Here is a 23,208-nt window from a genome sequence, read left to right as displayed (position 1 = left end):
GAACGAGGACATGAATAATGGAAACAGAGGCCAGGTAGAAAGGTAGTATCTGTTGATGTGGTGTTGGCTGACCCCGCTCCTTGCGGCGATGCTGTCTAGCCCTAATGTAAGGGAGAGGTCGGACTGTATGTGAACAAAGGAAAACTCAAGCAGTGGTCTTGACCATTGGAATGATGCATATAACTGCATATACTCGTATCTAAGAATTTTTCGACCGCTGAATGGGATCTGACCGAAATTGCCACAGGACCCAAGCCCAAGAAATGCCCCAATTTCAGAATCTTGAAGCTGAATCAACACCCGACCTCGCGAGGAATAATCTTGCACTTGAACATCGGCAACACCAGAAACGCATTCCATGTCTTCCACTGCCCCTCCAGTTCGAAGTCAAAGTGGCGATAGAGCATCGGCACAAGCTTGGTGATTTCCAGCAGGCTAATGTTCTTGCCTAGGCATGTTCTCGCTCCGGCTCCAAACTATATGCAAAGTGTTGTCGTCAGCTTATCCGTATCTCTCCGGCTCATCCCATGAGAACTCAGAACATGGCCCGGGCTATCACACTAACCGTGAATAAGTTCCTCTCCAATGGCGCGATCTCCTCCTTCGGTCCCAGCCAGCGCTCTGGACGGAAGAGGTCTGCGTCTGGGCCGAATATCTCTGGGTTGCGGTGGATTGTCCAGGCGTTGACGCCGACGACAGACTGCACGGTGCAAAACATTAGACATTAGGCCTTTTCCAAAGGGCTCTCATATTGGAAGAAACAGCTGGCCCTAGCTAACATACCTTCGCAGGAAAGAACTGCCCCGCTATAGTCGCCCCCTCACTCGGCACAACCCGTGGCAGTATCATCCCGGTAGCAGGATGCAACCGCAGCGTCTCCTTAATAACAGCCTGCAAATAAGGCATAGCCTGACAACTCGCGAATGAGATGGGACCCTCCGGCTGCTCATCAACTTCCCGACGCAACGTCTCACGCGCATGCGGATGCCTCGCAAGGTAATAGACCACGGCGCTCAGCGTAAGCGCAGACGAATCCGCGCCCGCAACGATATTCCCGTTCAGCGTACTGAAGATGTCATCATAGTCGAGCTTCCCCGCTTTGTGGAGCTTGAGGAGCAGCTCGATGAAGGCTGTTCCGGTACCGGGGGGCCGTGGCGTGCTCAGGCTAGCTGAGACTTGGTCTTTATGGGCGCCTGCGCCTCCATTCGCGCCTGGAGCGGCGGCTGTACCGGGACCGTCGCGGTGCGCAGCGAGACACCGCACTGTATAGTTTAAGATCTTATTCACCGCGATCCCACGACCGAGCAGGTGGTTTAGGCCTCCGATCCAGTAGTACCATTCGACGAAGAGACCCATTTGTGAGCTGTAGCTGAGGAATTGGTGGATGACGTCTAGGATGCCCTCGCTGTCGCCGCTCTTGCGCATCATGCCGAAGGATTCTCCTGTCTATCATCAAATCAGCCTGCCAAGGCTCACCCCCAACTCCACACAGGAAGACGTGAAGAGATTGTAAAGACATACACTAAGACTCCCCACAACATCAAAAGCAAAATACTCCATCCAAGTCGGAACCGCCACACTCTCGCCCTTTCCACCTAGCCCTTTAAACCGTTCAACCAACAGCTCAATACACCCATCCACTGCGGGCTCGTAAGCAACGAGGGAGGACATGCTATACAGGCTCGCGACCTTCCTCCGGCGGTCCGCGTGCCCCTGGACATTGACGATGCTAAAGAGGTCGAACTTTGACTCATCGGGGTGCGCAAAGGCGCGGTAGAACCGGTCCTTGACTAGTTTTGAGCCGTGTCCGTAGATTTGCTGGATTGCGTCGGGGGAGGTTATGCTGTACTTGTTTGGGGCGATGCGGATGATGTTTCCTAGATATGAGATTCAGCATGGTTAAGGTGCTATAGTAAAGGGAAATCGGCTTGGTTATACCATACCATGTTTCTGGTGTAGTCGGATCAGGACGTCCTCGAATGATCCACTGCGAACGTGATACCATTCCCAGCACCGCGTCCATCGCGTCAACCAGGGGCCTGGGACTAGGGAGAGGGGATGCAGGTAGAGGTGATACACCCCGTATGCGAGAACGGACAGAACCAGAGCAAAGACAATCGCATACATGATGGAGACGAAAAGTTAAACTTTGGTGTGTAGAGGAGAAATCCAAGTACCAAGTGGCAAATTCTGAGCCTTAAATGTTCAATGTCAATTCCGGAAATGGGCGCCGGGGGGTAGGGGAGGGGGCTGCAGTATTTCTTATTCCTATCCTTACATATCCCATCCGATCGCGTTGTGCTTCGATCGGATCCCGATCTAACTTCTGCCTGCATCTGTGCCTTTGTATTCAATGTCACTGTTCGACATGTCTCAGTCCTCCTCCCGAATCGGATCTCCTCGGTGCGATTGATCGTGCATGCATACCGAAGCAGACATCGTGATTGGCGTCCACGTTGCCTCCGAAGTCCGACACTTCCGTGTGCGAGAGTGCTGACTTGTCTTGAAAGGGTAGTCGGGTCCTCAAGGGATAATATCTTTGGCCGATTCGCCTAGGATTTAGATTAATCGGCCTTTGGGTAGCCTGGTACGGAGGACGTAGTAATCGGGTCACACGGGATGGATGGACATGGGTAGTCAGCAAAGCTTGAGAATCGAACCGACCCTACGTAGGGAGAGTGTCAGCACTATCGGTGATCGGCGGCACTGTGACACCAATCAGCCGTTTGATTACTAGGGATCCCTGTCTCCTTGACAAGAATTGGGACCACTAAATGGGGAAAGGCAGCCAGCTTTTGCTTTTTTCCCCTGCAGACTGGCTGAACTGGGCTTGAGAACTCTGGCATCAGTACGCAGTATAAAAGAGAGAGGATGATCCTACTATTCTACAAGTTAAACTCCCCAGAAACTCGCTTATTGAAACAAGTCACATCCTCAAAACACGAACGCCTAGAATAGGCCACCCACCTATATCAACCAAGCCTCCTAACCCCAGTCAGAGTCAGCCTGACATCTTACGCCTTACGCCGCACAGTAGAAACCGGCTCAACGCCACCAAGCTCACCAACTCCCCAAAGCTTGTCCGGCAAAGCCGGCGGGGTCTTCATCTGAGCTTGGATCCGCCCAGCGGTATCCAGAAACCTACTGCGCAGCTCATCCCACGGCTGCGCCAGATTAACTAAGCGGAAATCCCGCTTCCGCCATTCCCCGTCGACGAGGACATGCTCGATATCACCGGGGTGAGCATGGAGGATCACGGCCGCGACGGGATCAGTCCACCCGAGCATATTAGGGCTGTCGCCGTTGAAGATGGCGAGATCTGCTTTTGCGCCGGGCTCAATTACACCGATGTCGTGTCTCCGAAGCGCAAGGCCGCCTTGTCGCGTTGCGAGGAGGAATGCTTGTTCGACGGTCATCGGGTTGTCGTTTGGTAGGAGACCTGTGTTAAGTGTCTTGGTGTAGTTCCGTAGCCGCACGAGCTGCAGCCAGAGCCGCGCTTGGCTGATCATGTCACCCGAGAATGTCCAAACCGTGTCGAGGCCTAAACATGCTTGGTCGGAGATCTCGTGGCCTGTTTCTTGCCCCTGGCCGTAGTGGCATTCCGACTCGGGGGTGATGGAGACGAAGATGTCGTGCTGGCGTAGGGCTGCCTTGTCGGAGTCCGTGAGGAATGGGGCATGCGAGATGATTATGGGGAGGTTTGTTTCGTTTATTCTATTTGTGCACAGGGCTGATGGGGATGTGCTTCCCTCTGGTGACGGTAAGCTGAGAAGAACGGCATAACGGAGCGGAACTTACGTGGCCAGGGCCCTCCGAGATGATGCACAGTCAGGGCTTGCAGCTCGAGTTGGCTGCGAGATTGTCAGATTGCATTGCGTCGCCCAGTGATGTGTGAAGCTTATCCGGCCCCATGTCAGACACATACGCTGCCTTATCCCGGATGAAATCGCTCGTTACGCCACCACCACGAAGGGTCCCATCCAGGGAGAGACCAGGAAGAACAAGACCATTGTCACTCCCCTTAACAAGACCCTCCATAGCATCCCACTGCTCATCCACTGAGAACCCATCCCTTCCGGCAACATCATAGCACCACCAAACTCTCCCTCCACTCTCAGCAGCAGCCCTGAACCCAGCCTCCATTACCCCCTGCGACCAATTACTATGCGCGTGCTCAACATAGGACGTAACACCGGCATTAAGCCCCTCAAGGTACCCCTCCAGCGCACTAACATGCACATCCTCCGGAGCAAACGCTGCCCGCGCCATGGGCGACGCCTGACTAACCCACCCGAAGTACTGGGACAGGGTTACATTAGGCCCCAGCGTGCGGTAGGCCGTCTGCCACATGTGGACGTGGGTGTTGACGAAGCCGGGTGATACAATCTTACCCGATACATTGATTATTTCTGTATCCGGGGGCGCTGTGAGATCAGAGCTGTTTTCGGATATGGCGGTGATGAGGCCGTTCTCGATTAGGATCGAGGCGCGCGGGAGGACTTTTATAGATTGCGTGAGTTTGTCGAAGGATAGGACTGTGCCGTCTTTGAAGATTTTGGACGTCATTTCGATGGAGGCTGGATTTGTTTCAGGGTATTGAGGGGCGTAAGCAAGAGAAAAAGACAGTTGGATGTCCTACGTGGGGTTAACTGGTGCTTACAAATATCCTGAGGTGGGGGAGGCGTACCTACATAGGTAAGCATCATCTTGGTCTCCAAACGCTAGAAAACACAATAAAAGGCCCCATGGAACACCTCTATCCAGGTGAGACACTTGATATCATCGCGGGTTACCCAACAATATACCACTACCAGCCCGCCTGCGACCAGTATGGCGGCATTAGCAAACCACTGATTGTCTGCGTAACCGGTGCTCTGCATCTAGCCCGAATCTTCTATGGCGGACACAAAGGCTCAAAGCCCAGCGACTTCATTGCCTACTGGCTCTCTCAACATGGCCACGCCGTCCTGTCCCTCTCATATCCGCTCGAAACCAAACCCCCCATAATGCCACCCACCAGTGCATCCTTCCGACTCTCAGACTGGGGTCGACAAGCAGCAACAACAACGAGAAAGGCCATTAACGAGAAGAACTTACCAAACAACTCAGTAATCCTAATCTCCTGGTCCATGGGCGGCCGCATGGTCGTCCCCTTCACCATCGCCGCAAAAGAGCTCGCCCTCGACGTAATCCAGTATATCAGTTTCGCAGCAACCCCGGGCTTTTCGAGTATTCGGCCGCCGCAGCCTGGTCTGGCACCTGCAAACTCGGGCTACTTTACCGTGCAAGCTCGTCTAGAGAATTTCTGCACGCAGCTCCTCGAGATGCAAAAACTGAACGGCAATGGCGATACCGAGAGGGAGATTATCCCGCGCGACGTCTATATGCGCGAGTATGTAGGCGCAACACCCATAAACATCATCGGGCTGGGACTGCGATATGACGACGAAAAGAAAGGGTTCGTGCCAGACGATGTCCCCCACGAACACGATAGTCAAGTTCTCAACATCTCCAACTTCCCATTCATCACGGCGCTCTACCCGACTAGTATACTGGACGCGAGCCACGCTCTTGCGGATAGGGCGACGTGGGGGTTCCTGCTTACGTATAAGCTGGAGAACATGATTGGGAAGCACGGGCTGCGGAATGTGCAGGGGAAGGAGGACGGGGATGGGACGTGGAAGCGATTGTCGGATCTGGTTCGCTCTGCCCCGGAGAGACTGTGCTTGCCGGTTCCTGGGAATCATTTTTTCTTTGTGGGGGAGAAGAGCGCGAGGGATGTTGCGGCGTCGGTTGAGAGGGTTATTGGGGAGGCGGGTGATTTTCAGAGGGAATTGGCTAGTCTTATAGAGTCGTCTGCCTAAGATAAGGTAGACCTAGCGAGTAGAGTAGAGCTTGAATTAGGGTTAGATGCCCCCCTTCTTCGAATCGGAGGAAAAGTCTGTCCAGCCAGACAAAGCTCCAGAGTGCATACTGTCCACTCATAGTCGTCGTGGTTCCTTCCGCTGCGCACTATGTTTAGCTATATCTTTATCCTCATCCAGACCTCTTTCACCATTCGCGCATGTCTTGTCCTCCCCCGGTAATCCCAGCACAATTCCCTCATAGTACCCAGCATCCACCTCTCAACCACATCACCTGGCTCCCCGGTAGCTTTCGTCAAAACGCCACCGGCAACGAGCACAGCAACCGGTAATATATTGGTGCGATGGAGGCCGGGCGCGGTGCGGGTGGGATTGTCTTTGACAGGTTCAGAGTCAGGGACTTTCGGGGTAGTGCGGCTTTTTTTCGAGGACTGAAATGAGAAAAAGAGGCTTTGTTCATGGGCTCAAGGGTTAATGTAGACTACAGAAGGAAGGAGGACGTTGTCCAGGCCAGGACTTGGCTTGTCTGAATCATGGCTGCGTGCTTCGCTAGCTAGCTAGCTAGCTAGCTAAATAGCTAGGTATCTAAAGGTAGTTGCTGTTAATTTCACGCTCATTCTCCCGTCTTGGCCGAGTTCTGAAGACTCTACCTAGGTGTACTTTGGCCACGCAGCAATGGACCGACAGTCACCGTGCCGTGAATGAGAAAACGTTTGTCTAGCGAACGTTTCTTTGCGCAAACCTTCAAAATATAGTGGTATTCTGGCGTTCTGCATATTGCAAGCAGTCGGTTGTTGGAAGGTTCCTGGATACTTAATCGGATCTATGCTCGGTAGGTATGCGAGTTGGGAGGCCTAGCTCATCGAAAACGTGAAACCTACTTGTCAGAGAGCCATGCACAGCTTTCGCGGGGGGAGACTAGCCAATCTTTTTTGAATAAAGTTTGAATTTGTACGGTATTTAGGATCTAATATGTACGCGGGCACCTCGACCCCCAAAGCGCTTGACACCTGGCACTAACCACAATATTCTCCGTCGAGCCCATCACACCCTCAAACTCTTTCGTCCCTTCCTCCTCCGGCTCTCCCTTCTGATTCCCCACGTCAACATCACTCTTGACATCAAACTCCGGCGGCGGAAAATACTGATGAAACACCTCCGGAACAACAGAGACACAAGTCAACCTCCCCCTCTGACACTCATGCTGCAATTTAACATCAAAAGCCTCGTCCTGCGCGGCGCCCGCAAAATGCAATATCTTACCCGCCCCTTCGTGCGACACGGCGTATGCAAATGTACACACTGGACTGGAAGAGTAGTACACCGCGCGTTTTTGATCAGGTAAGAGGGCGAGTTCGTCTGCCCAGAAACCACGGTATTCCGACTGTGGATTTACGTGCGCGTCGTCGAATATCACGGTTTCAAGCCTCTCATTCCAGCGCTCCCCGCAGTGGCCGAGCCACAGAACATCCCAGGTCCCGTACGGCCTGGAATTCGTTTCTGAAGCCTTGGTCAGATTCCGCACAGCAGTCGAGATATTCCCCATCTGCGCCTTCAGCGCAACGTCCCAGTCGACGTCGTCTTCGATGACCAGCGCGGTCTTGAGGTTAGACTGGTAGATGAATTTCAGGAGATCCAGGTGCGCGAGCCAGGCTTTGCTTGCGCCTGGTGCGGGGTGGTCGTGGTCACCTAGGTACGAGTCGATATTGGCGAATGCTTCAGCGAGGTGATCATCTATGGGCGGTTGCGGCGGGATGGTGACCTCAAGCCCCGTGAGATTTGCGGCTACGCTGAGGCCGCGCGTGCGCCATGAGGGGCGCTGGGATAGGGCGAGGATTTGCGAGAACTGATTTTTTGTGTCAGTACGTAGTTGATCGACGGGGATTTGATTTGGGACTGGTTGTGTGACGATATATGCATTATATGCATGCTTGTTTACTTACCCCTATTGTGGTGTTGGCTGCATCGTCGGCCGGCGAGCGAAGAGCAGTGGTTATGTCTTGTCGAGGGAAGGCATATTGGTGGAGAAACAAGACGCAAAGAAAGAGCGCAACGGCGATTAGCAAGGCAAAGCGCGATCGCACGAACATCCTCTGCATTCCAGATCTAACTCCTCTCGATCATCGATCGGGATTAAATTCAGGGGAAAGGAGAGCCCGCGCGGGGCGGACCGGAATTCTCTGCTGAGACTTGGCACGTCGATCACTCCTTTATCCGTGGCCGGGATACAGATACCGAAGAGCGCCCTGCACTGAGCAGCAAATCATCCCCCATCGTTTATAAAGAGCGGTTCTCGGAGAGCAATCCCATTCCACTGAGGCAGCGAGGACTGGAAAGTTAAAACCCAAACTCACTCTTCCTGTTTCATATCCAAATCTCCCTGACAAAAGGAAAACCAAACCCCCTTCGTCCCCTCCACATTAGCAGAAGAGAACAGATCCCCTGCTTTCGCGCTTTTTTATTAAAAGTCTGCAGACTTTAGTTGCCGGACTGAAAGGCGCGTTAGACCGGGGACGTCCTCGGTGTTAGTACAGGAGCTTTTCCGCGGCTGGGACAATACTAGCTTACATCCTACCTAATATACAGTGTGCCGCGTCTGATATCCTGGTTCCCAGTCTGTGTGGATACCATCAACTACTTAGGGCTATAGGTTGGGCTGGCGTAGGTATCCCCTCCTGATCTGCACTGCCAAGAGTGCGATGAAACTAGATCCTGCTACCAACCGTGCCAAATCAACAATTTTACGAGCTACTCAGTCGACTTGACCTGTCTTTTTACATTCCGCTCGACCTGGGTTCCCGCTTTTCACAACCATACTATTCAAACATGCCAGACCTCACAGACCTTCCAGCCGAGCTACTCGAAAGCATATTCACCCTCGCCTTTGGAATCACACCCGAAAGTGAATATCGCCAACTGGGACGTCCATGTCCAGCCTCCGTCCTATCTGGACAAGAAATCTCAAGACTCAAGATTAACGACTCACATTCTCGCCAGATAAACAGCTCGTGTCGACGGCTATTCAACAAGCAGGGATCACCGGTGCCCTTGAATCTCATCTTTGGGACGGGATCTTTGTCGCGCGCGATAGGCAACCTTTAATGGCGCTGCTATTAGCCAGTTTGGTGTATCTATGATCTATGCGCATATCCCGGGGTCGGACCCTTATCTACGGGCGGTTTTGCATGCAGGATTGGAGCAGCAGCGAAGCGGTATTCGGTCAACTTGGCTTTCGAGGCTGAGGGAAGTGTATTTTATCTGCGAGGTCCCGCAGTTCGACATTGACTCCAGCGCTTTTTTTGGCGACATGCAGAAGCCGCCGCTGAAATTAGATGATATCTGGCCCATTATATATCTAGAGAGTCTTCAATCAGTTCATCTACATGATCTCGATCCGGATGGGGTAGCCTTATTGTTCCAAAATAAAAACCAGGGGCATGAATGCCACATTGAGCACCTCGGCAATGTCACAAAGGAGACATCGGCATGCAAGCTGGAAGATGTCACTGCGCTTATTCCTTTGCCAAAAACCTTGAAAAGTCTTTCGTCCTGCTGGGATCACGATGCGACCAAGCAAAACATCGACGGCAAGAAGCGCACCGAGTGGAAGATAACGAACCACGAAGTGTGGACCGCCATCCAGAAATACAGGAACACGTTGGAATCTCTCGATATCTTCGAAACTATGCCACGCAAACCCCGAGCCCATCGCAAAGCAGACCACTTTGGCCTGTTAACCGATTTCACGCAATTGAGGTACCTTTCAACTTTCTACGAGGTACTTGCCGATGGCTACTCAGAAAAATCAATAGCCCCGTTTCGCCTGAAGAACACCCTACCTTCCAGCTTGGAAACCCTCATTCTCTCCATTGGGATTTCGAAAAAAAAAAAACTGTCCCCGACTACGCAACCCAGCTCAATGAACTGGTATCAGAGGCGGAGCGCTCTGGACTCAAATCCCTGCAAGTCAGCGACGCATCGATCGTAAATGCCCACAAACCACCGAGTGTATTACCGCCCGAGTACCAGGCATTGGAAGACGGCTCCTCCTCTCAAAGTCCGATTCAATTTAACATGAAAGAGGTGTGCACCTGTAGGAGGTCCCCAACCCGGAACTGCCCATTCCCAGCCGCAGGACAATGTCTGATTCCGTGGAGGAAGACTCACTACCTGCACATGGACGGCATAGAGAGATACTGGGCCGCACAAAAACGTGCCCAGCGGAAAGTATTAGGTCTTCAAAGAGACACCCTCTCCTCCTCCGATGTTTCCAACCGGCTGGGGATCTTCCCATACACACATCGTTCCGTTCCACGAGCGGGGAGAAAGTCATACATGGCCTTTGAGAATCATAAAAGTCTGCCCTCTCCCGCCTCTTGTGCAGATTGCAGTCTGTTTCGCTCCCTCAAATGCTCCACCCGAGCATCTAGACATAGAGGAAGATCTAAGAGCCCTCCACGATAAGATCTGGGCGAACCAGGACGAAGAAATCCACTTCCTTATCGATGTCTATTTCCTACCCTCTGCGCGCCTCACCGACTGTACGGCTCACTACCGAGCCGAAAAGGCCTTGCGAAGCAACTCCCTAGCTATGAACCGAGAAGCTCGAAGCCGACTAGATGCGATTTCAAGGCTTCCACACCCAGAAAGACCAGCACCAGCACCAGCACCAGCACCAATCCTTGTGGCATGGATTCCCTGAGCCCGCGCAGGACGAAAATGGCGCGTTCGAGTACACACTGGCTGAGTGGGATGGGATTTTGTTCATTCTCTATATGATGACATTGCTTCGACTCATCAGGAGCTACGAAGGAGGGATGGACGAGCTGGTAGGTAGGAAAGATAGTCTTGTTCCGTACGCAGTCAAGTAATTACCACTTTTTTTGCTGACTTCGCCGGGGGAATGTTCATAATACTTGAAATAAGAACAATATATAAACTAAACAAACCTCAAATTATTCAGCTTGTAATAAATCTCGCGGTGCCTTGTTTATTGAGTGTCATATGGATCTACTACGTAGCGTAAGTTCCTGCGTAGGGCTGATGTAGGTTACATCTGCAGTACAGTCCCCATCCCTTCCCCAACCTAAGCTGATCGTATCCTCCTCGACTAAACAATTGTCCTGTCAGAAAACAGGACTAGCCTGTTTCCCGGGTCAGGGACTATCGGAAATTCCAGTCTGGCTTGAAGCCATCCATAGCGTAGGCGCACCACAAAAACGGCAGTATGCTATGGATTGCTACATACCTGTCCATGGTAAAAGCCAAGCACGAGATGATGGCCCAGACAGAGCACAGCCGCTATAATCCATAGAGCCACAGGGGCTCAAAGACGCGTATAACCTTGACGTTTCGACGTCTCGAGTGTTTCGTCTGCTGTACTACCTGATACCTGAGGCCACGGCTTCCGACACCTGTGGGACGCATTATGTCAGCGTGTCCGTATCCTGACTCCAGAAAAGGAAATACGCTAGCCTGATTAATCGGTCGTATCCGGGAATCCCAAAGGGATATCTTATGAGCGTCAGCCTAGGTGTAAATTACTCGACATCAACCACTAATCATATGAAAGAATGAAGGTCTGATTTCTCAATCTAGCTGCAAACGGTGGTTTAAATACACAGATAATAGAGACATAACTTTTGAACCGTGGAAATAGCAGAACAATTCTGCATAAACCTCGGTGATCGGAGGTCGTCAATCCGATATCCTAAATAGGCAGGTCGTACGGTCGACATATCTGCCTCCGGCGACGCGTCAATTTGGTTGACTCGAGATGATATCGTCGGCGGAGATGTGCATTTTCCCCTTCCATATTCAACTAAGATACCTTGTAGCCCTGTTTCGTGCAGGCCAATAACATGGGTTGTATTTGTCGTCTTGCGTGGACCATTGTCCACCAGCAGATATATAAATGCGCTGGATGTCGGTGCGCAAGAGAAAAGAACAATCAAATCAAGCAACAAAAGAGCATACAATGAAGTTTACACTCCTTCTCGTTACCGCGGGGCTCTCGCAGGATTTCATCCATCAAGCTTCTCAGCTACCTCATCCGCTCCCTTGGTCCCGACCTGGACCTGATGCTGGTATGTCTATGTCTGCCTGAAGCTGGTAAGACGGCTTATAGCTAAAGAATTGCCATAGTTCGAGCACCATGCTTAACACACTCGCCAACCATGGCTTCCTTCCCCACGACGGAAAAGACATCTCCAAAGAACGAACCATTGAAGCTCTAGGTACAGCCCTAAACATCGGCGAAGAACTCGCAGTGTACTTGTTCCAGGAAGCGATGACTACAAACCCGGACACCAACGCCATCACTGTCAACCTCAACCATCTGAGCCGACACAACATCTTGGAGCACGATGCCAGCCTGAGGTATGTCTTATTCCTCTTTCCTAACACACATGGCACACTAGAAGCAGCTAACGACCATACCAGTCGCCAGGATGCTTACTTTGGCGACAACCACAATTTCAATCAGACTGTCTTCGACAAAACACGGTCCTATTGGCCTGATTCTATTATCGATTTAGAGGCCGCTGCCCTGTCACGCGAGGCTCGAGTGAACACATCCAGAGCCACGAACCCCAACTATAACATGTCTCAGCTTGGCGAGGATTTCAGTTACGGCGAGACAGCGGCCTACCTTATTGTTCTTGGAGATAAGGAGTCTGGCACAGTTGACAGGTCTTGGGTTGAGTATATGTTCGGTATGTTACTTATCAGTTATTATCAACCATTTCCCTGTCCCGTTAACATGGCCCTTCAACAGAAAAGGAGCGTCTCCCTACTGAACTTGGGTGGACTAAGCGAAACAAAACTATCACCCTCGAGGACTTGAGCTCGATGCTCCAGCAGATTGTGAAAGTCACTTCGGCCACGTCAGAGGAGCGGGGAGAGATAGTCAGACGTGGAAGTATGCACACCGGTCGCGGGCGCACCGTTAAGGGACTCGAGAGACAATCTTGATTCTGTGGCCTTGGAGATTATTACAGCAGCTTGCTTTGCCTGACCAATAATTTCTTCCGGCAGACCGGAAACTTAGTCTTTCCTATCACACACTACTGTTTGCTGTCAGATATGGCCGTATTAGCTATAAGTGCCTTCCACTTCCTATCCAATTACTGCAATCTGCATGATATTTTAGATTAGGGCTATACAATATTATCAGCCATGCTATTTTTTATGCTCTTGCATAACATTGGAGAAGATATTTATTCTACTAAGACCAAACTTTAGCTATAATGTTAGACGTCAAGGTCTGTTAGGATCAACCAACAAAGCAATTGTCGATACTTGAAGAATACTGGTGAGGAAGACAGCCGGGTAGTCAGTCAGCGGGCCACATGACCTACAAGCCTCCAAATAACTAGCGATCCCTAGACAGCTTCATGAGCAGAGGTTTCGCTTCCCCCGACAGATACTAAGCGTGATGAGAGAATCCGAGGGAGAGTAGTCACGTGTGCCAAGCTAGGGCTTACCCGCTGCTTTGGGGGGGTCGTTGATAATCATGATGTTCTTAGCTGCCGAGTTCTGAAAGCAACGAAGCGTAAGAAGGCCCGAGCCGGAGCGGACTAACTGATACTCTGATAACGTCATTGACTGTGGTCGAAGTACAAGCCCTGGCTGCAACATATGAATAGAAGTAGAAAGTTGTCAGAGAGTACGGACATTGTCAAACTAATAGATCTATAGCGCCGCAGCCTAGCACCGTAACAATAAAGGTGAACAATATGCCAAACTAATTATAGTAATATAGAAGTATTAATATAATAACCTATCAGAAGCTATAAAAGTTATGACTATACGCATAATTACTAATATAACTCTTTGGTGATCCCGATGATCCTCCACCATCCTCCTTACTGGAATTGCTATTATCGCCAAAAAAAAGCTTATCGATTTACTTGGCCTTGCCAGTTCAAACGAAGGTTTGGTGCAATGGATTCAAGGTTATAGCAGCATTAGGATCATGACGTCTGAACAAACTATGTCTCTCCCCGGGACAGTGGAGGACTTGATTTTCAAGCCCTTAAGACACAGCATCACTGTCGCAACTTGACAATGCTACCACTACTTTGACAGCAGCTACCGCGCCGTCAAAAGTGGGAAGGAAAAGACAAAAGAGGACCAAGACAGCGTGAGTCACATGGAAGATATAAGGTTGCCTTGCGCAAAGCAAATCGTCATTGAACTATTTCCCGCTTCTTGCATTATGTTACGGAATGGTTAATGGACTGGTCTGTTGTCAAGCCGCTATAGCTTCTCTGACAATAAGTGCCGTCTACTCTTGGGAGACCTAGATAATGCGAGCATCTTACATGTCGTTGGACGGATAGCTACGAGTCTAGATTTATTTTCCAACCCTATCCCGCTCATATAAGTCTTTCATTACGCAGCATACCTGTACTCCTATGACGGCGCCGCGATTCGAAGTCTTGACTCCTGGCAGGCACCAAAAATACAGGCACATCATCTGCCAAGAAAATAAATTAAAATAAATTGGTAGCCAAAGATCCTGGAGCCTGCCTAAACAGGCCGTCCTGCAACAATTCGCCCCTGTCGAGCCCACCGACCTCCGTTTCTACGCAGGTGGCTTAGTTGGCATTGGACTTGACGTGTTTCCTTTACCACGAAAGCTCTTTGTTCCGTGACAGATGCAGTTATGGATTAAACTATGTTAACATCGACTGTATCTCCGTAAATTCGCCCAGGAGCAGAGCTTGAAATACAAAAGCACAGCGAAGGAACATATTATCCAGATCGTCCCACATCCATCAATATCGCGAAACCTAGATCCCAAAGTTGTGGAGCGATTGAGCGAGATCTTCTCTCGTGACGGTTGTCGACGGCTGGATATTCAAAATCATGTCACAGCTGTTGTGTCTCAGCAGAATTTGACTGTGGCTCTCCAAACGGCGGGTGTGGCGACTAACAGCTTAAAGTCTACTCCGCCAGGCGAATACTCTCTTCTTGAATCCTCTGTGGACCAGATACAGTGTCTTCATGGCCAACGTCGCTTGAGCATGGTGAACAGTGGTGGACGGTTGATCTCTATCTTGATAGTATGCAGCCAGGTTAGCCCACAACACCTTACCCTACCATTCCTTCGCCTTGGGTTTACTTTTATTTCTAACCATCTCACCCAAGAAATCAATGTAAGCTCGCTAGTGGCGATTATGGGTGAGTATTCGAATGAAAAGGACCCCAGTGATGGAGAGTGTCTCTTAAAGTTCGCCAGTACCAATACGAAGGGAATGCTCATTTCGAGAAACGGTGGGATGGCCCGGTTGTCGCCCAATAAATCCAGACGACTCCGACAGCTTTCTTCGCGAGTCGACATTCGCGCCGCCTTTGACCGATTGTGCATGATTCCTTCTTTATTATGACAAGGAATGAAAATCGATTCCCACCCGAGAGTCCTTGCTACAAACTACGACGAGGTATGTACTGCATTATCTCCAAATATACGTCTGAGTCGATGCTGAGAGGGCAGGAAATCATCCATGCGCTAAATTCGTTGTTGGAAGAGAGGTCTTTTTTACCTGAGTTACGATCGTGTGAAGATCCTAAAGATAGATCCCCAGACAGTTGCAAATCTGCAAGGCAGGGCTCCTGGAGTCTCTTTTCAAGATGCGGCAGAAGTACAAGGCTTAGTGTTTAGCGGTGCGGTGTTTCCGGATTATGCTCCCTCTGAACGTAAGGTCATCTATGATAGGCTGAAAAGGAGGAAATCCATCATTCCTTCACTGGATAGTTTCTTCCAGGATATGTGGTATCTTGAGGCGTGCGCAAACTGCATGAAGCGGCTAGCGATTCCAAGCAGAGATTACCCTACCCTTCCATTAAGGCTGCCTTCATGCACATGTTTAAGCCCGATCATGGTAACCGTGAATGTCTCATCCAAGTTTCAGAGGCCGATTTTCGGCAGCATCTCAGCACCCAAACTGACCACGCGGAGTTAGGGTATCGGCAACTCTGGCTCTATACCAAGCATCATTACCCAAAAATCTCTAGACAGCCCGGGGTTGATGACCGAGTGACCAAATTAAATTGTAAAAAGGCCGATGAGATGGTCCTGCGTGGCATGGCTGTCCTTGTACCACGTCTCGGATTTGACTCTGATACTTAGCGAGTCATCGTTCGTCGACCCAGGAGACCTAGAAAATAAGCTACAGGCCGATTGCGCAAATGAAATTGAGGACTAGCTAGGGCTGTACATGAAGGCAGACTAGAAAGAGAGAACTGAGGCTGATTAAAGGCCGAGGTTGGAATAGCAACAGTGTTTACTAACGTTGACACCGGTGGTTTTGTCGGTATTGTGTATCAACTTATTATACTCCTGACATACATGCTGAGTAGTTACATAGTTCCATTATTGACATTATCTCACCTCAACCGCAAGGGAGAATCCAGTCAGACTTCTTGGGCCGCCAGCCCGGTTACGCACTACGAAAGGATTGGTGTACCTCGGACTCGCGAACAACAATATCCAGGTATCAACTTCATAATGTACCCCTCTGCGAGCAGTTCATTGCAGGAGAATGATATTTAAGATCCTAGTTCAGGGCAAGCAGTTAAGAGGTTGACTTTGTTCTCTCGTCGCAGCTGGTATATCAAGTCCCCAGTGAGATTTATTGCTATTAACACCACCAGTCTCCAGCCGGGCCCATCCTCTTTAATATATAAACTATAAAGTAAAAAAGTAGAAATTGGTATTAATAGTTCCGTAGGCTTCAGTGGACTTCCCAGACTGATAGGCTGTCAAGAACGAAAAAAACATACGCGCCAAGGCATGGTATCCAAAAGTTTTATCCTCAAAGAATATTAGTGTCTATTTTCTCGATCCCTCCAGTTCCGGCATACCTGCTTCTGCAGGCAGCTCCACGGCATGTTTTAGTGAACCCTGTGTATATTCTGTCGGCATCTCACTTCGCGGTTGATATGCCAATCCCACCGCACCTGCGTCGTCGGGGGTTTGCTGGTACTGTGCCGACCGACTACTATGTCGTCGCCGGATGAAGAAGAGCACTAGGGCTGTTACTGCTAGAATTGCTCCCACAGCGACTCCGACGCCAATACCTGCCTTGGCCCCTGTCGAGAGTCCTGACGAGCTCGACGAGTCCGTGGAGGTCTCGGAGGATGTAGCAGCTGCGGAGGTGGTGGTGGTGGTGGCGGTATTCGATGCCGGCGTGCTGAAATCGCTCGACTGCCATCGGATATAGACGCCGTATGCGTTGATGTGGTCCTCGCTGCTCAACGCAGTGTCTGAGCTCGACGTGGATCCGTCGGCGCCGGTCCAGGAGTACACGAATTCGGTGGTGATGTCGGGACCTGGGCTCCACAGACAGTCTATGGACTCGGAGACGGTCGACGACTCTGCCGGTCGGGTCGAATATTTGTGGCCGTCGAGTCTGGAGATTCCCCGGGCGCGTGAGTCTAAGGCCGCATGGAGTCTTTGGCGTGCGGATAGGTAGAACTTACGTTGGGCAGCAGGTTGCCGCGGTTTCGGTAACAGATCCATCAATCACGGTGCCGCTGGCAGCAATCGCATAGCCCGTGGGGCATATCCCCGGGGAGTAATAATCCGTCTTCTGCCAGCCAGATGGGAGACATTCCGATCGGCTGATCGGGCCCAGGTTCATCCATGTCTTTCCGCTGGTACTGCCGAGCCACAGGTTGCTGATGCAGGAATCCGGAGGCGTGAACGTCGTCGTCAGGGGAAGATGCGTTTGAAGGGTTTCGCTTGCGGCTGCTGTCGTCGTCGTCATGGTGGCAGCGGTGTTGGCGTCGATCGCGATCGCAGCATCGACAAAACGTGCTCCGCAGGATGTAAGAAAACAAGAGATGTGAGAGCCTGAGAGGATCAGGATCAGGATCAGGATCAGGAGGCTCTTTGGTTGAGAGAAATATTACCGGTGGTCCTGGACTCCGTGCGCATCGTGGTCTAATTGGCTGGCGATCAAGACTATTCGGCTTGAAAAGAAATAGCGAGCAGGATGATCGCAGCTGAAAATCTTTGATCCCGGTCCGTCCATTGTAGGCTTTGCTTAACCCGCTCACTTCCACTGTAGATACGTGTCTAGGAGGTCTAGAATCATAAACGAAGGCTTTTTATAAAAAATACGTATCGCGGAGGCCGCCGAACTATAGTCGAGTCTGGCTTAGAAGAACTGTGAGTGAAAACTCGCTTATGTCGGCTGTTTCAGCTCGAGCGACTAATTTCAAGACCCCAGCTGGCCTGTACCCACAGAAGAACTGGCTCTGACTCCAACTGATAGAAGCCAGAAAGCAAGTCTTGCCCCGAGCAGGCTGAAGCCGCGGTTGATGCAGTAAGTTGAAATATCACTTGAGCGTCCATGGTTTGTATCTTCTTGCAAGGACTCAAGGCCGTGACCTTGCTGGCTGGATGCCCATTTCTGGCCACTAGACCCTGCTGGCCATAACTTCTTGGTGTCAATCTGCAGCCAAGTGAGCCAAACTGGCTGGTCCAAGCTTTGGGCGTATAAGCTTCTTTGTTCTTAGAGTGAATGGATGAATCCTTTCAATTCGGAGACTGACTAAACGCACCAGACACTATACCTCCTCAAGACTAGTGGACCCACAAGCTAGGTGCTAAACCGATTAGAATTTAGTATTTACCAAGAGTATCACCTGACCTACTAAAACACCACCAAATAGAATGTTGTTATACTAATCAGCGATTTCCCATATAAAATTGCAATGTAACATAATGCTTGAAAGCGTTTTCGAAAAGCGTCAGTTAATATATAGCTATCCTGTCCTATAAAGGTTAGAACCAGACCTAGCGGGTTAGCCTTGAGGAGCTTCTTATAGCCTTCTAGAGTACTATCCCTTTTAGTATAGGGGATCTCCAGTTCGAGGCCGAGAATAACTGTAGCTCGGGGGTTAGACTATAGTCATGTTAGTTGCCTTGTTATCTAAAGTGGAAAGAAGGGTTAAGGGTAGAGGGTTCCAACATGGTAGATATAAAGAGTGCCAAACAACATAATTTTGTAGATATAGGGTTTAGTTATAAAATGGAAGACTTGGCTTAAGGGAAGAAAAGTAGATCTAGTAAAATAGGGAGCAAATAAACTAGTCCCTAAAGAGCATCTAGTTCCAACTGCGTAGCGACAGGCTGAAAGAGTCCAATGCACGGGCCTTTATTATTCCCTGCCTGGCAAAACTATATAAAAAGAATACTACTCCCTTCCATTAGCAGTACTGATTCTAATTCTACCTCTAGATATACGCTACATACCTTTAAACCGCCTGCACCATGTCTGTCTACGCCATTTTAAAAGTAACTAGTAATACCGACACTGCCCTGATACAAAACATCCTCTGCACGCTAGATGCTACTATCCATGCATACAGCTAGAACAAGGCGAAACTGCACCCCCTCCTGCCCGAGCTTCTTAGTAACAAGCGCGTCCAAGTATTTGAGGGGCAGCACCACCGATGTGAGTCTGATGGCCGCCTGCCTGCGCGGCACCCACGCCGTTTTCCTTGCCATCACAGCCAATGATATCCCCAGCCGCCACATGAGCCAGGACTCGGCGCACCTGCCGCTCATGTATGACGGCGCTTACCACTCCCTCATCCACCTGGGGCTGGGGTCGAGTTTGAGCAGCCCAGCATTATAGCCGAGGCGTTGGCGCCAGGACCCTGGCGAGGATCGAGCTGGTGACGCAGTGCATGAAGAAGAATTCGATCATACGCGCCCGCCCACCCCACTGCGCCGCACCAGCCGGATACGCGCAGAAGCCGATCATCTCCGCTGTGCGCTGCTCCAGGTTCTCCCCGGTGGCGCAGAACCGCGCTGCGACGGAGGTCATGGTCTCGCCGGTGGGGCCAGCAAACACGCAGCGCTTCATCTTTATTATATCGATAAAGCCCTTGGTTCGCCCAGCGCGGACAAGCTCCCTCATCCGCGCGGATCACACCCGCCAGCTGCACCAGGCTCGGCTGCGGTTCGCCTTCCAGCGCCCCCAGGGCCCGAGAAGCTTTTCCCTCGGCTAAGAACCAGTCCGTCCCAAAGGAGTCGTGGGCGGCTAGTCGAGTGAAAGAGCCGCCTTGATCTGGCCTAGTATGTTGTGTGCGGCGTTCCGGAGCTTGATATTGTCGCTGTGCAAGGGTACCGTGGCCGTGGCAGTGGCAGTGGCAGTGGTGACATCGGGTCACGTGCCGCTGACTCTCCAAAAGGTCTCCAAAAGGGCGCGGTTCCCTCCGGGAGACCTTTCATTCTTCCCCAACCCCACGAACAACATTCAACTCATCCTGTCCCTGCCATACCTGAGTCTCGAGCCTCCAATATGGGCCGACCAGCGCGCCTGAAGAAGTCGCGTACCTGCTCGTACTGCCACCGCGAGTTCCACCGACTCGAACACCTCCAACGGCATGTCAGACTCCGTGTGTCCATCTCCTCAGATGTTGAATGACTAAAATCTTACCCTATTCTCGCCAGATACCAATGAAAAGCCATACACCTGCGGTTGTGGGGAAGGATTTGGTAGGAGAGATCTCTTGAAGCGCCATCAGCGCCTTGTCCATGGGGGTGTTGACCCCAGCACCTCGTCACATGGGGAAGTATCCACCACCCAGCTTGACACTGATGTTCCCGTGAATGATGCTCCTGCAGGCTTCAACAGCCGAGATCCGTTTGTGTTTTATCAGCCACAAGGGAGTAAATTGGCAGCGTCGTCGCGGGAAGAAGGCTCGGCCGAGACCGATTTCGATAATCCCCAAGATGCCAGTAAGTTGGCATCGGAGTGGGGAAACGATTCACAGATTGACATGTTGTAGGCATCACATACCCCGAGTCGTCAAACATCTATCCGTCTCTCGAGGAATTCAACGACTTTGTGAATAATCTGGGCCTTGCCTTTGACCTTGACAGCCCATTCAACCTTGGCGGCCTTTTGTCAGAACATGAGCACCCGCCGGATGCATCGCAGCGGAGTGGGACCCGCGGATCAGCTTCTGAACTTCCTTTGGCGAGGATCGACCCCAGCCTGCGCAGACCGGGCAAATGCCTACCCTACTTCCAATCCCCTTGAATCCATGGAGTACGTCATCCCGTCCGCAGAATGCCTCAACCCGTAGAACGACTGCTGATGTTGCACCATTCCTCGCTCTTCGTAGTTCAGGCAGCAGTCTATATACCACTACTAAAGATCGACGAGTTGCAAAGAGCAAAAATGATCCAGGGGCTCATCCCTTTTCAACATTTGCTATCTGGATTCACGTTACCGTCTCGGGAATCATTGACTCGGTTTCTAAATGCTTACTTCGACGGGGTGTATCTTCATATGCCCTTCATACACTGCTCCTCCTTTAACCCGGAGGAGAATCCCCTGGAGCTAGTTCTGGCGATGGCGGCAGCTGGAGCACAGTATCGCTACGAGCACAGCAAGGGCCGAATGCTCTATTACGCATCGAAGATCATATTCCAGGAGAAGCAGAAAGTCAAGGACAGGGGACTCCTTACAACACAACAGCCGTCGCCCATAACGCCCACCACATTGGACGCCTACCCGGCGCAGTCCACCGTTACGGACGATCTTCGTTGCCTCCTGAACCTTGTGATATACGCGAATTGGCAGCAGGATGTCAAACTAGTCCGCGATGCATGCGATTTTCAAAGCCTGCTGGTTCATCTCCTCCGCGACAGCGGACTAACCGAGGATAACGCCACCAGCTCGGAGGTATCGCGACTTGACTGGCAAACTTGGCTCCAAATGGAAGCAGACCGTCGGGTCAAACTATTTGGTTTCGCCTTTCTGAATTTGCAAAGCATCGCTTACAACCTGCCGCCCATCTTTCTTAGCAACGAAATCAACCTGCGTCTTCCCTGCACATGTGATGAATGGCGCACCGTAGACGAAACACACTGGAAGCAAGTGCGACAGGGCGTCCATCAGGAACAGAGCCTTTTCCAGGACGCCCTCTCCCTGCTTCTGTCTGAGGAAAGCGCACCTACAGTTCCTACGTCAAGGCCAACTCCCTCGCCGACAGCCAGTCTCCTGCTGATCCACGGCTTGCTTCAACGTATTCTCTTGAACCGTCAAGCAGCCATGTCCCGCACTGTGCCGCAAGTGGGCATCTTCACGTATGGCGCCTATTCGATGAATCAACGACGCACGATACTAACCTTCTCAGGAATGTCCTACGCCGCTGGACAGCAACTTGGCAACTAGCGCCAGAATCCAGCCTAGACCCCTTGAACCCAAACGGCCCCATCCCATTCACATCAACAGCGCTTCTCGGTCTAGCATACACCCGACTTCAACTAGACCTCGGCCCGTCGCGAAGGCTCAAGTCGCGAGACCCGAGCGACATAGCACGTGGTCTACTCATGTCGCCGGGTATTCAACGGGGTCCTCATCTCCTCCCTGCCCTGCTCCACGCCACGCACGCGCTCAGTATCCCCGTCAATCTTGGCGTAGAGTACGTCTCCCGCAGCCAGGCCTTTGTGTGGAGCGTCCAGCATGCCCTGTGCGGACTAGAGTTTGCGGTTCTAGTTGATAAATGGTTGAAATGCGTTGGGCGCTCAATGGAGAAGCAGCCATTAGAAGGTATGGTCTCAGCTTCATCCGTTTCCCTCACTGTTGTCGTTTCCATGCGAACAATGTCTAATGAAGCATGAGTCAGAGCACGAACAACGGCTCCTGGATTGGATCCGCCGCATCGTGGAGGAAGGCCGATCGTCTATCGATGATGAAGCACCGCCTTCTGAGGCCTTGAACTGCGACCGGCTTGCCTTCTTTGTTGTCAAGCTTTGGGCGCGCATTATGCGAGGGAACGCGCAGTGGCCGTTTGTGGACGTAATCGGGCATAGCTTGGAGCTGTATGCGAGTGGTGCTAGCATAAGAGGATCGCACCGTTGACCACGAATTCTCCATGAATTTCTATGTTGCGAGCATCGCCTCAATTGTGTGCAGCTCCCATCGTTTACTTACAGGCGGCAAATGGCTGTGGAAGTCGTCGCAAGTAATCCCCAGTGTTGCTGGCAGAGCTGCCGAAAAACTCACAGCGAAGGCTTCCTGATGGTTGTGTCTTTCCAGTTCGATAGGGGCAGCTTCGGCCTTGCTAAGGCTTGTTTTGATGTTTCTCCATAGGAATACCTCTCTGGGATAGAGGTCTCCAAAGCCCAGGCTCTCCAACGGGATCCACTATACACATACGCCTCCCCAACACGCGTTTCGATGTCTCCAAAAAGCCGTCCTGGTCACAAGCCGGTAATGGAGACAGGTCTGCATGAGAGTTGATCTTAATGAAGTGCCGTAGTTTTGGCAAATTGGGGACTGTCATCGTCATAACAAAACCGTACACTCAT

At 51.2% G+C, this 23,208-nt stretch overlaps 11 protein-coding genes across 11 annotated transcripts; 7 read left to right on the top strand and 4 right to left on the bottom strand.

Moving 5' to 3' along the window:
• Positions 1-136: 136 nt before the first annotated feature.
• On the bottom strand, positions 137-2,570 carry BDV17DRAFT_144808 (cytochrome P450). Its single transcript, XM_073754370.1, has 5 exons — positions 1,944-2,570; positions 1,522-1,877; positions 784-1,446; positions 566-700; positions 137-476 (listed from the first exon to the last, which is right to left on the bottom strand). Exons 1-5 carry the CDS (start codon positions 2,125-2,127, stop codon positions 294-296), a joined length of 1,521 nt encoding a protein of 506 aa, XP_073619834.1. The 5' UTR covers positions 2,128-2,570; the 3' UTR covers positions 137-293.
• BDV17DRAFT_144807 (uncharacterized protein) lies at positions 2,571-4,582 on the bottom strand. The gene is made up of 3 exons (XM_073754369.1): positions 3,926-4,582; positions 3,799-3,851; positions 2,571-3,751 (listed from the first exon to the last, which is right to left on the bottom strand). Exons 1-3 carry the CDS (start codon positions 4,564-4,566, stop codon positions 3,015-3,017), a joined length of 1,431 nt encoding a protein of 476 aa, XP_073619833.1. The 5' UTR covers positions 4,567-4,582; the 3' UTR covers positions 2,571-3,014.
• Positions 4,583-4,747: 165 nt separating this feature from the next.
• BDV17DRAFT_252581 (thioesterase domain protein) lies at positions 4,748-6,018 on the top strand. Its single transcript, XM_073756568.1, has one exon. The coding sequence runs from the start codon at positions 5,007-5,009 to the stop codon at positions 5,862-5,864; it is 858 nt and encodes a 285-aa protein (XP_073619832.1). The 5' UTR covers positions 4,748-5,006; the 3' UTR covers positions 5,865-6,018.
• An 813-nt stretch (positions 6,019-6,831) lies between these two features.
• On the bottom strand, positions 6,832-7,954 carry BDV17DRAFT_287360 (uncharacterized protein; the record flags this gene model as incomplete). The annotated part of the gene is made up of 2 exons (XM_073761157.1): positions 6,832-7,710; positions 7,808-7,954. The coding sequence occupies 2 exons, from the start codon at positions 7,952-7,954 to the stop codon at positions 6,832-6,834; spliced, it is 1,026 nt and encodes a 341-aa protein (XP_073619831.1).
• A 1,217-nt stretch (positions 7,955-9,171) lies between these two features.
• On the top strand, positions 9,172-10,566 carry BDV17DRAFT_287359 (uncharacterized protein; the record flags this gene model as incomplete). The annotated part of the gene is made up of 3 exons (XM_073761156.1): positions 9,172-9,620; positions 9,677-10,167; positions 10,223-10,566. 3 exons carry the CDS (start codon positions 9,172-9,174, stop codon positions 10,564-10,566), a joined length of 1,284 nt encoding a protein of 427 aa, XP_073619830.1.
• A 1,452-nt stretch (positions 10,567-12,018) lies between these two features.
• BDV17DRAFT_287358 (peroxidase family protein) lies at positions 12,019-12,836 on the top strand (the record flags this gene model as incomplete). The annotated part of the gene is made up of 3 exons (XM_073761155.1): positions 12,019-12,242; positions 12,306-12,577; positions 12,640-12,836. The coding sequence occupies 3 exons, from the start codon at positions 12,019-12,021 to the stop codon at positions 12,834-12,836; spliced, it is 693 nt and encodes a 230-aa protein (XP_073619829.1).
• Positions 12,837-14,092: 1,256 nt separating this feature from the next.
• On the top strand, positions 14,093-15,999 carry BDV17DRAFT_279302 (uncharacterized protein; the record flags this gene model as incomplete). Its single annotated transcript, XM_073759693.1, has 8 exons — positions 14,093-14,107; positions 14,582-14,851; positions 14,893-14,932; positions 15,018-15,231; positions 15,286-15,310; positions 15,398-15,654; positions 15,696-15,894; positions 15,931-15,999. 8 exons carry the CDS (start codon positions 14,093-14,095, stop codon positions 15,997-15,999), a joined length of 1,089 nt encoding a protein of 362 aa, XP_073619828.1.
• A 702-nt stretch (positions 16,000-16,701) lies between these two features.
• Positions 16,702-17,638, bottom strand: BDV17DRAFT_287357 (uncharacterized protein; the record flags this gene model as incomplete). The annotated part of the gene is made up of 2 exons (XM_073761154.1): positions 16,702-17,281; positions 17,352-17,638. 2 exons carry the CDS (start codon positions 17,636-17,638, stop codon positions 16,702-16,704), a joined length of 867 nt encoding a protein of 288 aa, XP_073619827.1.
• Positions 17,639-19,079: 1,441 nt separating this feature from the next.
• BDV17DRAFT_252577 (uncharacterized protein) lies at positions 19,080-19,574 on the top strand. The gene has a single exon (XM_073756567.1). It carries the CDS (start codon positions 19,226-19,228, stop codon positions 19,514-19,516), a length of 291 nt encoding a protein of 96 aa, XP_073619826.1. The 5' UTR covers positions 19,080-19,225; the 3' UTR covers positions 19,517-19,574.
• Positions 19,575-20,185: 611 nt separating this feature from the next.
• BDV17DRAFT_287355 (C2H2-type zinc finger protein) lies at positions 20,186-20,929 on the top strand (the record flags this gene model as incomplete). The annotated part of the gene is made up of 3 exons (XM_073761153.1): positions 20,186-20,282; positions 20,338-20,625; positions 20,676-20,929. 3 exons carry the CDS (start codon positions 20,186-20,188, stop codon positions 20,927-20,929), a joined length of 639 nt encoding a protein of 212 aa, XP_073619825.1.
• A 141-nt stretch (positions 20,930-21,070) lies between these two features.
• On the top strand, positions 21,071-22,759 carry BDV17DRAFT_287354 (uncharacterized protein; the record flags this gene model as incomplete). The annotated part of the gene is made up of 3 exons (XM_073761152.1): positions 21,071-21,981; positions 22,032-22,447; positions 22,524-22,759. The coding sequence occupies 3 exons, from the start codon at positions 21,071-21,073 to the stop codon at positions 22,757-22,759; spliced, it is 1,563 nt and encodes a 520-aa protein (XP_073619824.1).
• Between the last annotated feature and the right edge of the window lie 449 nt (positions 22,760-23,208).

This window comes from Aspergillus undulatus, assembly GCF_047715775.1.
Source record: "Aspergillus undulatus strain CBS 261.88 unplaced genomic scaffold BDV17scaffold_4, whole genome shotgun sequence".
Taxonomy (NCBI): Eukaryota; Fungi; Ascomycota; class Eurotiomycetes; order Eurotiales; family Aspergillaceae; genus Aspergillus; species Aspergillus undulatus.
Note: the sequence above shows the minus strand (reverse complement) of the source record. Positions and strands in the feature narration are given on the sequence as shown.

Coding starts and splice junctions, on each gene's coding strand:
- BDV17DRAFT_144808 (XM_073754370.1), bottom strand. CDS start 2,127: ATGTATGCGATTGTCTTTGCTCTGGTTCTGTCCGTTCTCGCATACGGG. Junction 1,447..1,521: donor ATGTTGTGGGGAGTCTTAGT/GTATGTCTTTAC, acceptor ATTTGATGATAG/ACAGGAGAATCCTTCGGCAT. Junction 477..565: donor TGGAGAGGAACTTATTCACG/GTTAGTGTGATA, acceptor CTTTGCATATAG/TTTGGAGCCGGAGCGAGAAC.
- BDV17DRAFT_144807 (XM_073754369.1), bottom strand. CDS start 4,566: ATGACGTCCAAAATCTTCAAAGACGGCACAGTCCTATCCTTCGACAAA. Junction 3,852..3,925: donor TTCATCCGGGATAAGGCAGC/GTATGTGTCTGA, acceptor ACAATCTCGCAG/CCAACTCGAGCTGCAAGCCC. Junction 3,752..3,798: donor TCTCGGAGGGCCCTGGCCAC/GTAAGTTCCGCT, acceptor TACCGTCACCAG/AGGGAAGCACATCCCCATCA.
- BDV17DRAFT_252581 (XM_073756568.1), top strand. CDS start 5,007: ATGCCACCCACCAGTGCATCCTTCCGACTCTCAGACTGGGGTCGACAA.
- BDV17DRAFT_252577 (XM_073756567.1), top strand. CDS start 19,226: ATGCTACTATCCATGCATACAGCTAGAACAAGGCGAAACTGCACCCCC.